We start from the raw sequence: 15,878 nt of genomic DNA, 5'->3' as shown, positions 1-15,878 counted from the left end.
TTATCCAGAATATCCGGAGCTATAATCGCAATTTCGATGAACTCTTAGTATTAATTGAAGATCTCAAAGTAAAATTCAACTGCATTATTCTAACTGAAGCATGGCTTAATTATGATACTGATTTAATGCACATTGATGTTTTCAATGTGTTTAGATCCTTCAATAGTATCAATAATAATGATGGTATTGTTATCTACATTGATAGTGCCCTGTCTGTTTCGTGTACTGAGCTGTGTTTGGGAGGGGTTGCTACCTGCCTGAATTTTGTCTTCGACTGGTTTGGTCTGCCTTGCAATCTCCTAGCTGTTTATCGCATTACAAATTCTAATCAGATGCTGTTCACAAATGCCTTGAATGATTTTTGTGGCAAGAACTTTATGATAACGCTGGCCTTTCGGCAGTGATTGGCGATATTACCTGTGACATACTTAATCCAACCCCAAATATGTAATTAGATCGCTACATGGAGGTGATGTATGCAAACGGCTTAATTTCATGTATTGATGAAGTAACCCGGCCTGATAGTAATACTAGTATTGATCATATTTTTGCAAAAATACCCAACAGAATAAAATAAATCTTAAAATCTGACATAACCGATCACTATCCCATCTGCTTAAACATAATTCATAATACCGGTAGTAGTAATTGTAATAATAGTAACAATAACAATAGTAATCAATTTCATTCAAAAGTATGTTGGAGTAGCGTTAAACGTTGTTTGCAATTTCAGTGCTGGGATGAAGTTTTAAATACAAATGATGTTGACAAAGCTACAGATTCATTTCTCAGTATCTTGAGAACAACTTTAGAGTCTAATTCAAGCAGTACCCCGATAACCTCAAAGAATAAAAAGATAAAACCATGGATTATGTCAGGATTAATAATATCTATTAGATGCGCGATAAACTTAGCAAAAAAGTGCGGGCCCAACCTTTTAATCACGATCTAAAACAAAGATATATTAGGTATAGGAACTCGCTTCACTCTTTAATAAAAAAGGCTAAAAGTAACTTTCATAAAAAGAAAACAGATTCCGCAGCTGGCGATCCAAGAAAATTCTAGAAAATCGTCAAAGAGATTTCAGGGCGTCCAGTTGGCAAGGAGGTATTTCCAGTCGGGGCTTTTGGGCACAAAATTGGTGATTGGGCTGCCACAGCGTTCGAAACTTTAAGCGATTCATTTAACGAATATTTCTCCTCCGTGGGAAAACAACTGACGGTGGCTCTGAACCCAGTAGGACCTGCCGAGGTGGATCATGCTACTCAGTCTGTATTCAAGCTACAGTCGATCAGTCCAGAAGAACTTTATGGTGTTAGGAACAGTATTAGGGGTAACTCATCACCCGGGTTAGATAATATACCTACTGGAATGATTAAAAATAACTTTAATGAATTACAACAACCCTTAATGCACATTATAAACCTGAGTATCAACACAGGGAAATTTCCAACATCATTAAAAACAGCAAAAATTATCCCTATTTACAAAACAGGACCAAAGTCAGCAATAAGCAATTATAGGCCAATCTCTCTTCTTACAGTTGTTAGTAAAATAATAGAAAAATGTGTTAAAGTTCAGCTCACAAGATACCTTGTTAGGGAAAATATTATTGCAGACGAACAATATGGATTCATTACCAACAAAAGCACCTCAGATGCTTTATTTGACCTAACCAAAGAAATAGCTACAATTCAATTCAATTTATTACTTGTCATGGCTAAACAATGGTAAGCATAGACAATAGTCACATACATTAAAATTTTAACATTCATTTACAAAGTAAGACTAGATAAATTTTTAAAATTGTGAAAATATAATATTTGAAAACTTATAAATAATATGTCAGTTAAAACTCATACTTATGCAGAAACACAAAATTACAAAATTAGGAAATAAGAAGAAGGTTTCGATTACATTTATAGATATAGCAAAAGCTTTTGATGCGATTGATAGGACAAAGCTTTACAAAAAAACTAGAAACAATAGGAGTGAGAAATAGAGAATTGGAGTGGTTCACTAGTTATCTAGGGAATCGCTCACAAATTGTCTCAATTAATGGATCTCTTAGCAAATTATTACCAATAGAGTACGGAGTGGTCCAGGGCAGTACATTGGGCCCTCTTTTGTTATTGATTTATATTGATAGTATAAGGAAATTGAGAATTAAAGTGAAACTGTTCTTGTTTGCGGATGATACGGCTGTGGTATCTGAGGGCTGCACGTGGGATGAGGCATACAAGCATGCATCCCATGACCTTGCCAAAATTAGAAATTGGTTTGACCATAACTATCTTACAGTTAATATTGAAAAAAACCAAACATCTTCCATTTATTGGTTGACAAGATATTGACTGTGATTGATACGTGTTAAGGATCCTCAGTCGGAGGTCTGCGGCTGTGGCATAATTGAACGGGTTGCTCATTATAAATATTTAGGAGTCATCGTGGATAGTAAATTAAGCTGGGTCCCTCATGTACAGGGGCTGAAGAACCGTTTGAGAAAATGAATGTATGCCTTCTCACGGCTGGGCCAAGTGCTTACTGTGGATCGCTGCAGGATAGTGTACTTTGCGTATGTGCAGTCTTTGCTGCAGTATGGCATTCTGGCGTGGGGAGGTGCGTCATTGGCGGTCTTGGAGCCTCTGTCAGCCCAGAGGTTGATAATTAAAACCATAAAATAACTCAATAGTATTAGTTTCAAGTGGCAATTGAGTGGAATATTACTTATAAATTTATTAATTCAAGTCATCTAAATTCAAAATTTATAGTTTTCATGTTTATTTTGGACTAAAATTTTATAAAAAATGTACACATAAAATTCTAACCTTATCTTGGACTTTATTTGGAAAGAAAATAAATTTGGAAGAAAAATAGCACAAGGACTACCTTATTATTCAGGGTGTCCACTGATTCAGGCTCAGAAAATTCCCGTACATTTCCTGTATATTTTACGGTTTTCCCGGTTTTCCTCGCTGGTTAAAACACATTATTAATATGTAGAAATATAGGTTGGGGGGGGGGTTATGGGGTTACTCAGAATGGGGGTCAATTTGTAAAAATATATAATATTCTTAAATAACAATTTCAAAAGTGCACAAGCATGTTTTTCATCAAAATGTAGCAACATTATGAGATTATAACTGTACACTGTATTTCGAATGATATAAAAAAGGCAATTTAGAAGAAAAAACGAAACTCCAAAACGAAACTACCCTTTACCCTTTAAAACATTATAGTCCAGTTACTACCGGTACCTATACATTGGTGTTTGCAATATAGGTAGTTCTGATTTTTTAATATATTGTTTGGATACATTAGAGAAGTCTAGAACCAATTTTGCATGCAAAATTTCCAATATCTTCCGATTGCCATAATTTAAATGTATAATTAAAAATCCCTCTGGTCGCAATTTTGTGCTCTTCAACCTGAGACCAGAGAGCGCACAAAATTACGCCCAGAGGGATTTTGAATTATACATTTGAATTGTGGCAATCAGATGATATTGTAGATTGAAAACTAAAATTCATTTAAATTGATTATTTTGTTGAAATTTTACTCGTTTTTGTAACTCAGAACATAGAGAGCTCCGGATGATTTCATTTTATTCAAAATTTTATAATCTGAAAAAAGGCGAGAGCAAATTTAACATTCCGACACCTGGATTTGGCGGAAATAAGCTGAAAACTAGAAAATGAACCAAAAATTCGAGGTGTTTGGGCGATTCTGTATCTAGCACAAGGAAATTTTGCATGCATCAAAAATTGGTTCTAGACTTCTCTTATGTATCGAAACAATAATTATAATGAAAAATCAGAACTACAATATTATATTGAAAGAACGCCCCCTTTTTCATGTCTATATTGACTGGACTAATATTAAACATATGTGTGATTTGATTTACTATCAATAATTACAACACCGAATTAAAGGTATTTCCACACATGCCGAACCAAACCTTGAACAGCGTAGCGATTCGTACAATCCGCCGTGTATCGATCCGTGCAGCGAACATTAGCCATATTGTCCCATAGCGTCCCGACTAGCCGCTCTTTTAACCGTTCTTTACTATGCCGTTCGCCGAACGCTGAACTTTTAAGCCAATCAGAACCCTCGTTAAAATTCGCCGTGCAGCTTGCGGTCCAATTTTGGCTATCCATCACAAGTGGAAAACATATGAATACTTTCGCGAACATTAAAGGCCGGAACACATAAAACCGCACCGAGCCCGCGCCTACTTACATCTGAGCTAAGCCCGCGACACGGTGATGGTGGTAGGAGAACACACATATCCGTGCGACAGCCGGGCGGCAGCTGTTTCTCAGTTCTGTAGAGCTACTGTGGTCTGATTACTGAATGTATTAAACTATTGTTGATAATATAACACTATTAAAAGCTTGTTACATCCGATTTGAATTTATATATCTTCTGCCTTCTGCATCTACACTTAATTGGTTTTAAATTTAAAATACAAGATACAGTAACTGGTTTCTTCTTTTATACATTTCGTTGTTTATTTTATTATTTATTATACTATGTCTATTATACCTTTGGCTTAACTTATTTGGTTCTACTTTTACTTTTGGTTTAACTTATTTTTTCGTTCAACCATATATCTCATCACTTTGATCGTACAAAACTGGAAAATTTCGTATCTCTTCAATACATTTTTCCCTCTCTATGCCGCACCGTCACCGTGAAAAAGTAAACTGAACTAGTCGATGACGGCGCGGGCAATAAACACGGTGACGGTGGTGGCGCTGTGCGGTAGTATGTATCCCAACATGTTTGAAAGCCTTTGTCTTTTCACTCGGCCGTACGTCGGCGCGGGCTCGGTGCGATTATGTGTGTTCCGGCTATAATACAGTACAGGCCTCTTCTCATTTTATTTAATCTATAATTTTGAACAATTCATTGTCATGAATAATAAATTTATAGGAATCGATAAATAATGTTTAATGCAAATAGAATAACTTTTGAAAAATTAATGTTAGGATAAATCTCAATAATAAAAAATATTGTTGACCAAGAGCTCAGTATCATGACAATTATTTCCTTTTAAAATTATAATCATTTTGTTATTTTTAAACTAATAATTAATTTCATCAACTAACCATAAGTTGACTGGAATAGATTCTGTAATTTCCATATCCTATTTATTTTAATGAATACTAAAGCATTATACTAACTGACAAAAAGTGACACCTTTAATATTTTCCACTTGCCATCGATTTTCGTTGATAAGAACATTGATCATTGTTATTTCACAATAACAATGATCATTGTTAAGTGGGTAGAGTTGAATAATTTCCCCCAAAAGGTGTCTGGTTTGGTCTATGTTTTGGCAACCCAAAAAAACTTACTTCGGTGGATAGGACCTTTCTAGGCTCAACAATATATACTATAATAAAGTAAAGAACTGACTTATACTAGTAAAGGATGGAAAAATTATGTTTGACACATCATCACGTCTGAACTACTGGACTGATTAACTTGAAATTTTGCATATATATTCTTAATTAACCAAGGATGGTTATAAGCCTATTTTAAATTCTTCAAATTTTCATTACATCAAGTTTTCAGTTTGTCAAGTTTTAAAATAGACCCTTGCGGAGCACGGGTTACCTACTATAATAAAGTTTTGATCAAGGAATAAGGGAGTGTTATTTTCATTGATTTGCAGAATTCAGAACAGTACTGAACTGTACTATGCACGACACTACACAGCGTTTTCGGCCGACTGCACAGTGCGTCAATCAGTCTATCAGTAACTTAATGATTTAAATGATAAAGTATTAAAATTATATAAAATATCATAGAGATTTATAATTTATTGATGCAAATATAAACACATCAAAGAATGCGTTTTCGCATTGCGGGTACATAATTAAAAACAAAAACATTAAGCAGATGAAAAAGATTTACCCAAATATGTTGCTTAATATTTAAAATAACCCTGACAAGCAAGGTGGATGATATTAATTTTTCATGATAGGTTATTATAACTACTCTAAATACTTTTGTTACCAAATATATCATAATATCCTAGAAACTTTTCATTGAATTCTGAAATTGGTTTTACTTTATTTAGTACCTATCGATTAAAAATGGATGATCAATATTATTAATTCACAAGAAAGTATAATAAGAGAATCCAAATCAAATAATATTCTAATCATGTTTAGAAAAAAATCAGTGATTGGAACATAATATATAATGTCTTGAAATTATTTCAGATATCATTGACACTACGAAAACTGATGATTTGAAGCCGAAATTAGTAAAATGAATCACAAAATTGATGATTCATTATTAAAATTGAAAAAGATTCACCACTTGACAGCATTTTATTGTTTGAATTCGCTGAGCGGTTCGCTGCACGGCGCGCTGCGCATCGAATTGCACGGTCGCGGCGCTGTTCCTGGTTTGGTTCGGCATGTGTGGAAATACCTTAATAATGAATATCGAAAGAAAACCAATTGTTCCTATCGAACCTATCGATACACGGCACCGATAAAACGCCATATCGATACATGATATTATTTTATAAAACGCCACATCGATACGCCAACCTGCATCATCCATCATCATCATACACCACTCATCCACTGGCTAAATTTCAACTCTGTACTTAATTAATAATTAGCAAATTGACGAAAGTGTCAAAAAATACCCGTATCTCGACAAAATTCCCGTACATTTCCCACCCAAATGAAATTCACGTACAATTCCCGGATTTCCCGGTTTTCCCGCCGCGTGGACACCCTGTTATTTTATCTTCTATAATGTTATTGCATTAGTGTCATTCGCATTGTAAAAAATGAAATATTACAAAAAAACAGCGTTTTCCCACCAATCTACTATTCAATTCATTTCCAGTAATAAATGTTAGGCAGATTTTCATAAAAACTTTAGTAATTTACATTTTCAATAATAAAAGGACACTTTTTCAGAGAGATTCAACACAGTCATCTAACCAGAAACCAAACAATGTCACGTTTATTTAATCCTACTATTAGTATAAGTTTGCAAAGGCACAATTCATTTTACATTTCCCAATGGCTGTATAGAAACCTTCCTCCAGAGATAGTTGAGGCTGGGGCGGGCCGAGTCATTGTAGTGTTAAAGTGCACAATTTCTGAATGGTTAATGCATGTTGGATGGCAGGATGCAGAGAATTTAATCAAATCACCTTATGTTTCAAATTCAAATTTTAATTAGTTTTTTCTTTACCAAATACATTTTGCAAAAAGCGATTCCGGCTGTTCTGGTGTGATGAAAATAATTATTATTATTAATAGATTATAAAAATTGGTATTATTACAAGCCGATTACCTAATTTTCTTCCAATGGATCTATCTTTTCTTCCTCTTTAAATTTAAATTGATTTCTTATATAATTAATACAACAAATATATTAAATATAATCTATTTTCACTTCATTTACCGTATGTATCTTATATTTACAGCCCAATATTTTTTATTGTAACACAGCTAATCTTAAGAGCTGCTCCCACACATGGACGTAATAGTAGTCTATGTGGGTTCTGATTATTGTAATTGTGTTGTTAAAATTGTATGATACGTGAATAAATTAAAAATTGAATTGAAATTGAAACATATTTTCATTTTTGATCACCGAATAATTATAATTTTAATAATTAAAATAAACTTTATTGAATTCATGGAACAAAGTTTAAGTAAGTTAAGAGCCCAATCGATTCGTTTTTTCATAGCAAATTATTAGTTGTTAACACTTTCAATATCAACATAAAACTATAAAAATGAATTCAATCTATTTGTTCTTTAATCAGACCCTTGTGAAGCACGGGTTACCTACTAGTTCTTAATAAAATATGGACCAATTATCCATTCGAAGAGATTGCACTCCAGACATTCACTTTGGCAAAATGGAGCCACCTTTCATCAAGTTCTCGAGGATTTTAGTAATAATGATAAAAATAATAATTTATTCGACCAAAAAACAAACATTGTACAAACAAATTAAAATAAAATAACAAAACGGGGTTTAAACATCCTAATACATAGAATTTTGTCTATTTATGTATTAGTGAACTATTGAACTAATTAACTTGAAATTTTGCATATAGATTCATTATTTACCAAGGATGGTTCTAGGCCATTTCCAGTCCTTTAAGATTTCAGTTCATTAAATTTTCCATTCATGTTTCCCGTTTTTTATACTTGAAAAAACATAATAGTTTTCCCCCATAAAACTATTATAGGAAAAATATTTTAGAAGAGTTCTAAATGGACAGGATGAAGACAACAATGAGGGAGAAAGAGGGGAAGAAGGAAACAACCAGTGGGAGACAAACCAGGGAAATATCAGCTGGAAGGAAATGGAAGATGCAATTCAGAGAATGACCAGTGGGAAGGCACCCGGCACTGATTTAATATCAGTGGATATGATAAGAGCTGCTGGGCCAATATTGGAATGCAATGGTTGTATCTGGGATAAGAAGGAAATACCAGAAGATTGAAAGATAGGTGATATCATCCCTTTGTTCAAAAAGGGAGTAAAAAGCGTGCAAGAATTAATTATAGAGGTATCACGTTGATGAGCCACTGCCCAAAATTTTTGAGAGAATTGAATTAAACAGAATATGCACAAAAATCGAATCAGAACAGAGTGAGGTTTTCGACCTAGCCTTAGTACGATAGATCTTATATTTGCAATACGACAACTGATGGAGAAGAGTTGGGAATTTAATAAAAATATTATTTCACTATTCATAGATATAGAAAAAGCATGATTCTGTGGATAGACAAGGTTTGTGGCAGGAAATAGAAAATTTTGTAAATAGAAAAAGAGCATAATAAATAATAAAGGCGATGTATAGAGGATATAAATGCAGAGTAAGAACAGAAAGTGGTAATACAGGCTGGTTTGAAGTGAGGAATGGCCTATAACAGGGAAGTATTCTGTTACCAGCCTTATTCAATGTAGTTATGAAAGGAATGAATCGACAAGTGAGAGAGAAAGTTGGAGAAATAGATAAGAAAATGATATTTGATAGATTTGACTAGATTTTGAAAGTTTATCTGAAGTATTTCACAGGATACAGAGCTTTGAATATAGAAATTGGTCATTATTTTGTACATTGAAATACTGGTTGGTTAAAGTACACTCAAGGATGAATTTTCCAATTTTCGACCAAATTTGACTAATGATGCATGATCTCCAACCGCCTCGACGAGTCGAGAAAAATGAGCTGTAGTAACATACTATGAGATCCGATGATTGTATCAAAAGTTATAAGTGTGAGAAATTTTGATCCTTGAGGTGTCCTTTTGCGCGCCTCTCCACTAAATTAAGTGCATCTAACGGGTGATTCTCATAGAACAAGATCTTTATGAACTCATATAATTGTGCAAAATCTTAATGTGATGAATTACAATAAAATTGGTTTGGTAATGGTGATGACAGTTGGTTATAATGGTTGAAGTTGAAACTTAGGTGATTTTCAAAATACAAGGAGCATTGTTGTAAGGTGAAAATTGTTGTAAATCTATAATATGAGATAGAGCTTTCTAGCTGGTCTCAGATTATAGAGGACAAAATTACGCCCAGAGGGATTCTGAATTATACATTTAAATGGTAACAATCGGAAGATATTGTTGATCAAAAACTAACTCATCAAAATTGATGTTTTCTTAAAATTTCACTCATCTTTGAAAAATTGTAACTCAAAGCTCATTGAAGATAGAGAGTTCCAAATGATCTCATTTTATAATCCAAAAAAAAGGTGTGAGAGTGATTTTTTCTGTCCGATTACAGGATTTGGCGGAAATAGCTGAAAAATGGAAAATGAACCGAAAATACGAGGTTTTTGGGCCTCTCTGTATCTAGCACAAGCAAATTTTTCATGAAAAAATTGGTTCTGGACTTCTCTTATGTATCCAAACAATATATTTAAAAAATCAGAACTACAATGTAAATTGCAAGCACATCCCCTTTTTTATGTCTATATTGACTGGACTATAATACTAAACTATCCATTCTGTAATACAATCTAAATCATATTTAATCTTCCTAACTTTTTTAAAGAATCAATTGCTATCTTTAGTCTAATAATCTAGCCCATCTAATCTATGTGCATCTCACCTCTTCTGATGATACTGATGATATACAAATTGAAAAACTTAGAAAAAAATCACGAGTTGAAAGTTTATTTTTAGCCTTTGCACAGCCTTAACCTAGTTGTCTCTCAATAATTTAACTGCAAACTCTATCTGCATTTCTGTGTAAAAGTCCAATAAATGTGAACGTGACAAAAATAAAACTGTGTTTATTATACACTCGTTCCAAATAATTCCTGTCTTGTCAAATTAAGTCATTCCACTATCTGAGATATTCTTGTAATATTTTAGAGTTTCAATAATTATATACCCTCATTCTAAATAATTCCTGTATTTTTTCAATAATCTTCTAGATCAAAACTGCATCGATTCATAAAACGAGTATATCTCGGCTCCAAATGAAGTTATCCAACTGAGTTTGATTTCATCATTTTAAGGATAACTATATCTACAAATCAGGACTCATTATCGTAGATCTATTGATTAGGAAGTTATTTCTACTATACAAAGTCAGAAAATTATGGAAATTTTGCGTCATCATTTTATACTTTGTCGAGTAAAATGTTACACTTCCGTTCTCCGAAAAAATGTTATGGGTAAAGGTTGCAGCTAGTTTAAAGAACTTTGAATTAGTGTATTACAAGTAATACTTTATTGATGTCCCATAATATTAATTGTTCAGTTAATCTCTCCATGTACGATTTTTCCGCGCTTGATGCCCATTCGAGAAAGAGTACCACCAACAGGTGTTTCAGGAAAACTTTTATTCAAAGTACTTTTCTCTGCTCTCAATGCTATTTATCTCGGAACGGCTAGATGATAGATAACTGAATTTACTCTCAAATTGTACACCAGGAGTCTTTCTTTCAATTGCATTAAATTAAAAATGGATAGCTTTAAAGTTAGTTACGTAAGTTTTGATTTGCCATAGATTTCAAGAAATTCATCCCTTTCAATAGTTGAAGTCATTTTTCAAACGAAGTGATTAAAGACAAATTTGTGACTAGAGATCTTTAAGAGGATGAAATTCCCTACAATATTGTAGACCAATTAGATTTTATTTGCTTGCATTAATCTCTTGTTATTGGATGATAATTAACAGTAAAATCTTTAAAAGATTAGCGAACTTCGAGGGAGGGAGCTAAGAGGGGAAGCAAGCTGGGGGACGATGGGAACTTTGTCCATCATGTACGATGGGTATACTCTATGTAATTGACTTGTAACTGAACAACCTGAAAAAATTAAGCTTTACCATAATTTGTTGCGCATCAAACATAGTCTTTATTGACAGGGCTAATAGGAGCCTTATTGAAGGATACTCACATCGTTTTCAGGTTCGTTCGCTTTTGGAGGAGATGTTGTGTCAAAGAGAAGCATCTGTTGCTATGGATACTGGAGGAAGGAAGATGGCTCTGAGCTGACTGTGAAGGTCAGCAATGCACGGATCTTCCTTCTCCATAGCCACAATGTGCTGGGTGAATTGGATTATACCTGTCCATCAACAAATAAATCATTCACAAATTCACTTAATTTTCCGATATCAATTAATAAATTAACTTCAACAATCATGAAAATAATTTGATTATTGGACAAGTCATTGAAAAGTAACCAACCACTTTCCGAGCAAAGAATGTCTTTCAGAATATACAAAGTAACAAACCTCAGCGCTCAGCATCCTTATATTTATATGTAAACCAATGACAGCAATTCTTTTTTAAACAGGATAAATGTTTATGCAGAATGTGCCAAAACACAGGTTAGTATTACTATAGGTATAAAATATTAGTATAAATATGTGTTCTATATGTGATCTTTTCAATAAGTAAACCATGAAGTTCATTGATTTTTTTGTAAATCAGTGATTTTTTTCGCTTTACGATTAAATATACCAGTAGTCACCGAATCGCGGAACGCGGTCCGCATCCGGACCGCCAGCTAGTTTTCTGCGGACCGCGAAATTATACCGATCTCAACGAAAAAAAACATAAAATAAATCCTGAAACAAAAAATTCATAAGAAACCCTCTAAAGTGTAGATGAAATTGAATTTTAAACAAACAACCAGAACAATAAATAAACATCAGCTGCGTAACCAAATTAGGCAGTTTCAGCTTGAATGGACACTTATATTGCTCCACAATGCCAAACCGAGTAGGAGCAGTACCGGTATGTTTAATATGCACTCAAACTGTAGCTACTGTTAAACGTTCGAATATTAAACAACATTACGAGATAAACATGAATCGTTCGAAGAAAAATATCCTGTGGGAAGTAATGTCTGTAAAACTGAAATTCTGAGTTTACTTTCAAACTTGACACATTAATGAGAATCAGCTGCACAAACTACACTCTTGATTTTAGGAATATTGTTTAAAATAAAACCTTTTATTTTCCTCACTGATCGTTAACATTTGAATCTGTTTATTTGTAATAATTTCAACCACTACTTACTATAATATGTTGTGTGATTTCTTATTTTATTTTAACTAGCAGGTAACCCGTGCTTCGCAAGGGTCTATTTTAAAACTTGACAAACTGAAAACTTGACGTAATGAAATCTAGAAGAATTGAAAATAGGCATATAAAAATCCTCGGTTGATAGAGAATTTAAATGCAAGATTTCAAGTAAATCAGTCCAATAGTTCAGATTTGATTATGCGTCAAACATAATTTTCCTATCCTTTACACGTGTATACGTGTTTAAGCCAGTTCTATACTATAAAAGAAGGAAATGAATGAGAATAAATTTTGAAAGGTTTGAGATATCGATGTGCGGTTTTCACCATACCATTTCTCTGGAAATCCTGAATTGGAATCATGTATCATATGCCAACCTTTCAATTAAAAAAAAGAAGTTTGATTCAAAATGACGGTTCCAAAATTTGGGTGCGACGGAAAACCTGTTTTTATCATTCGAAAAGGATCCCCAATCATACCTATCTTCTAATTTCCCTTTTAAGAGAAATGTGCAGCTGCTTCCATACAACAACTGGAAGCATGACAAATAATTGAAAACTTGACAAACTGAAAACTTGATGTAATCAAATCTTGAAGAATTGAAAATAGGTCTATAACCATCCTCGGTTAAGCAAGAATCTATATGCAAAATTTCAAGTTAATCAGTCCATTAGTTCAGACGTGATGATGCGTCAAACATAATTTTCCTATACTTTACAGGTGTATACGTGTATAATCCAGTTCTTTCCTTTATTATAGTAAAGATCAAACAAATCTAGCAAATAATATAAAAAATGACCTTGATACCATGTCCTGCTGGCTCAAAGCAAATGGACTCTCTCTCAATTATAATAAGACTTTTTTAAAGGAGTTTAGCTACAGATCAACAGACAACAGAATTCCTCTTTCATTAACTGACAGCAAACTGAAACCAGCGAAATCAATAAAATTCTTGGGAGTTGCAATAGATGAGCATTTGACTTGGAAGGAACACATACACATACAGAATCTCACCTCCAAGTTGAACCGTGCATACTTTATGATTCTAAAATTATCTCATTCGGTGGACAGAAACACTCTCATCATAGTATATTATGCCTACGGTATGTCTATTCCCATCTATGCTATGGAAATATCTTCTGGGGTAATTCAACAGACAGTTCTAATGTATTTTTAATGCAAAAAAGATTATTAGAGTGATTTTCGGGTTGAGACAGAGAGACTCATGCAAGTCTGTTTTTCAAAATTCTCAGATTCTCACCTTGCTTGCAATCTACATTTATCAGTTATTAATTTTCATCAAAAGTAATATCAATAAATTTCAATTTTGCACAGAGAGACATAATTACTCCACACGCAATCAGCATTTGCTGTTGTATCCAGTCCATAGACATGCGACATATGAGAAGAATCCCTCTTATTCAGGATTAAGATTATATAATAAATTACCTGAGACCATTCGAAAAATTGAATCTCTAAAGCTCTTCAAAAAATATGTGAATAGAATCTTAGTTGATAAAGCGTACTACTCGGTGGCAGAATTCAATTAACCATAAACTCCGCACTCAATGACACAAATTAAAATGCTCACATGTGCTCTATTTTTAGGACTAAGAATAATGATAGACCTAATATAGGATACACTTTGTTATATATTTTTTTTATATACTGTTACTGTTTATTTTACCTGTTAGAAATCTTACTTAGTTCTAAGGATGCAATTATTTGACAAATCACCCATCAAATGGGAGCATTCCCAATATTATGATGTAATGTGATGAAATAATAAATAAATAAAGTATAGAAGAGGATAGATGGATGGATGATTATTGTTATTTTACTAAAAGATAGAATAAGTTGAATATAGTTTCCATTTCACAGGGAGTTTTGACAACCCACAAAACTCATTATTTATTTGAAGATATAACGAATAGGTGCATAGGACCTTACTTTTTTTGCTCAGCTTGCTAAAATACCCCTCATTCCAGTATTAAAATTTTCGACTGACTGTACAATGAGTCTGTCATTCTATCAGGGCTCGAATAATTTTGAAATTTTAATTAAATAAAAATGGAAGGGAATAATATTTCTTCATGTAAATATCAACACCTTTATTCAAAGACATATTAACTGCATGCGTCTTCATATTGCCGATACAGCATTGATGTAACTGTAGACGTTTATTTAGCACTTTGTCTCAAAAAACTGTTCTAGCTAAAAAATTAATAATCCATGCCTACACATTGCATCAGGAAAACGAAGTTTCAAAACTATCCTCCAGTTGCACGTACGTCGGTTAACGTTTAATCACGATAAAATGCTATACTTTAATCGAGATTGGCGCTAACCGATGCATTTTGGTTGCACAAAACAGAAATTTCAAGCCATAACGCCGATTAAACTAACCGGTGTAAAAAATTTTAAATTCTGATTAGTTGGCACCATTTTAACGGCGAATAGCTGAAATTGAGAAAATTTGGTTGCACAAAGATAAAAATCTGTTCTTAAAATCCATTTTAAGAGAAATGTTCAGCTGCTTCCATAAAACAACTGGAAGCATGACAAATAATTGAAAACTTAACAAACTGAAAACTTGATGTAATCAAATCTTGAAGAATTGAAAATAGGTCTATAACCATCCTCGGTTAAGCAAGAATCTATATCAGGGGAGGTCTAGTCAGGTCGGCTGGTCGGGGATCCCCGAGGCCAAGGTGAAATAATGTAAGGCCTGCTTTTGCAAATTCACTTGGACTTTAAATGTTTTTCGTAGTAACAATAACCCAGGCAATGAATGCTCAAATAAAGGTATAGAGGGAAAAGTTTAGAACACAATTTTCAACTCCACAGCTCTTTTAAGGATAGTAAAAGGATTGACATATCGAAAGTCCTCACCCCTACCCACTGTCCTAAAGGGGTGGGGGTGGTTTGAAAGTAGGTACCATTTTTTCATGTTTCACATATATCAGGGGATCTATGCGTCTTATGAACATTTGTATTCTGTGCAAAATTGAAATTTACAAAATTACCAACAAGAATGTTCTAATTACGAGATTGTAGAGCATTAAATTATTTTTCATTTCGTGTATAATTCGACAATTTCACGCACTCCCATACGACTGTTGCAGCAGTTTTGAGTGTCTTTGTTTGGTAAGAAGTTAAAACACCCCCTGTGTTTAGTTCCGGAAACGTTCCAATAGGTACTCAATATGAATGTTCATACTGAAGCACACTGCCAATTCATGACGACAAAATAGTGTGATATTTGAGAAAAGTCACTAGTTGCGAATCTTGAGATTTGACACTCAAAACTAAAACTGCT

At 33.5% G+C, this 15,878-nt stretch overlaps 1 protein-coding gene across 1 annotated transcript in view; it reads right to left on the bottom strand.

The window, feature by feature from the left end:
- Positions 1–15,878, bottom strand: part of LOC111054509 (protein C10) — a 42,201-nt gene that overhangs the window by 6,703 nt on the left and 19,620 nt on the right. Inside the window, exon 3 of the mRNA XM_022341552.2 lies at positions 11,427–11,594. Within this exon, the coding sequence (XP_022197244.1) occupies positions 11,467–11,594 (128 nt within the window). The 3' untranslated portion in view covers positions 11,427–11,466. The remainder of the gene's footprint in view (positions 1–11,426; positions 11,595–15,878) is intronic.

This window comes from Nilaparvata lugens, chromosome 3 (genome assembly GCF_014356525.2).
Source record: "Nilaparvata lugens isolate BPH chromosome 3, ASM1435652v1, whole genome shotgun sequence".
In the NCBI taxonomy this organism is placed as follows: domain Eukaryota; kingdom Metazoa; phylum Arthropoda; class Insecta; order Hemiptera; family Delphacidae; genus Nilaparvata; species Nilaparvata lugens.
Note: the sequence above shows the minus strand (reverse complement) of the source record. Positions and strands in the feature narration are given on the sequence as shown.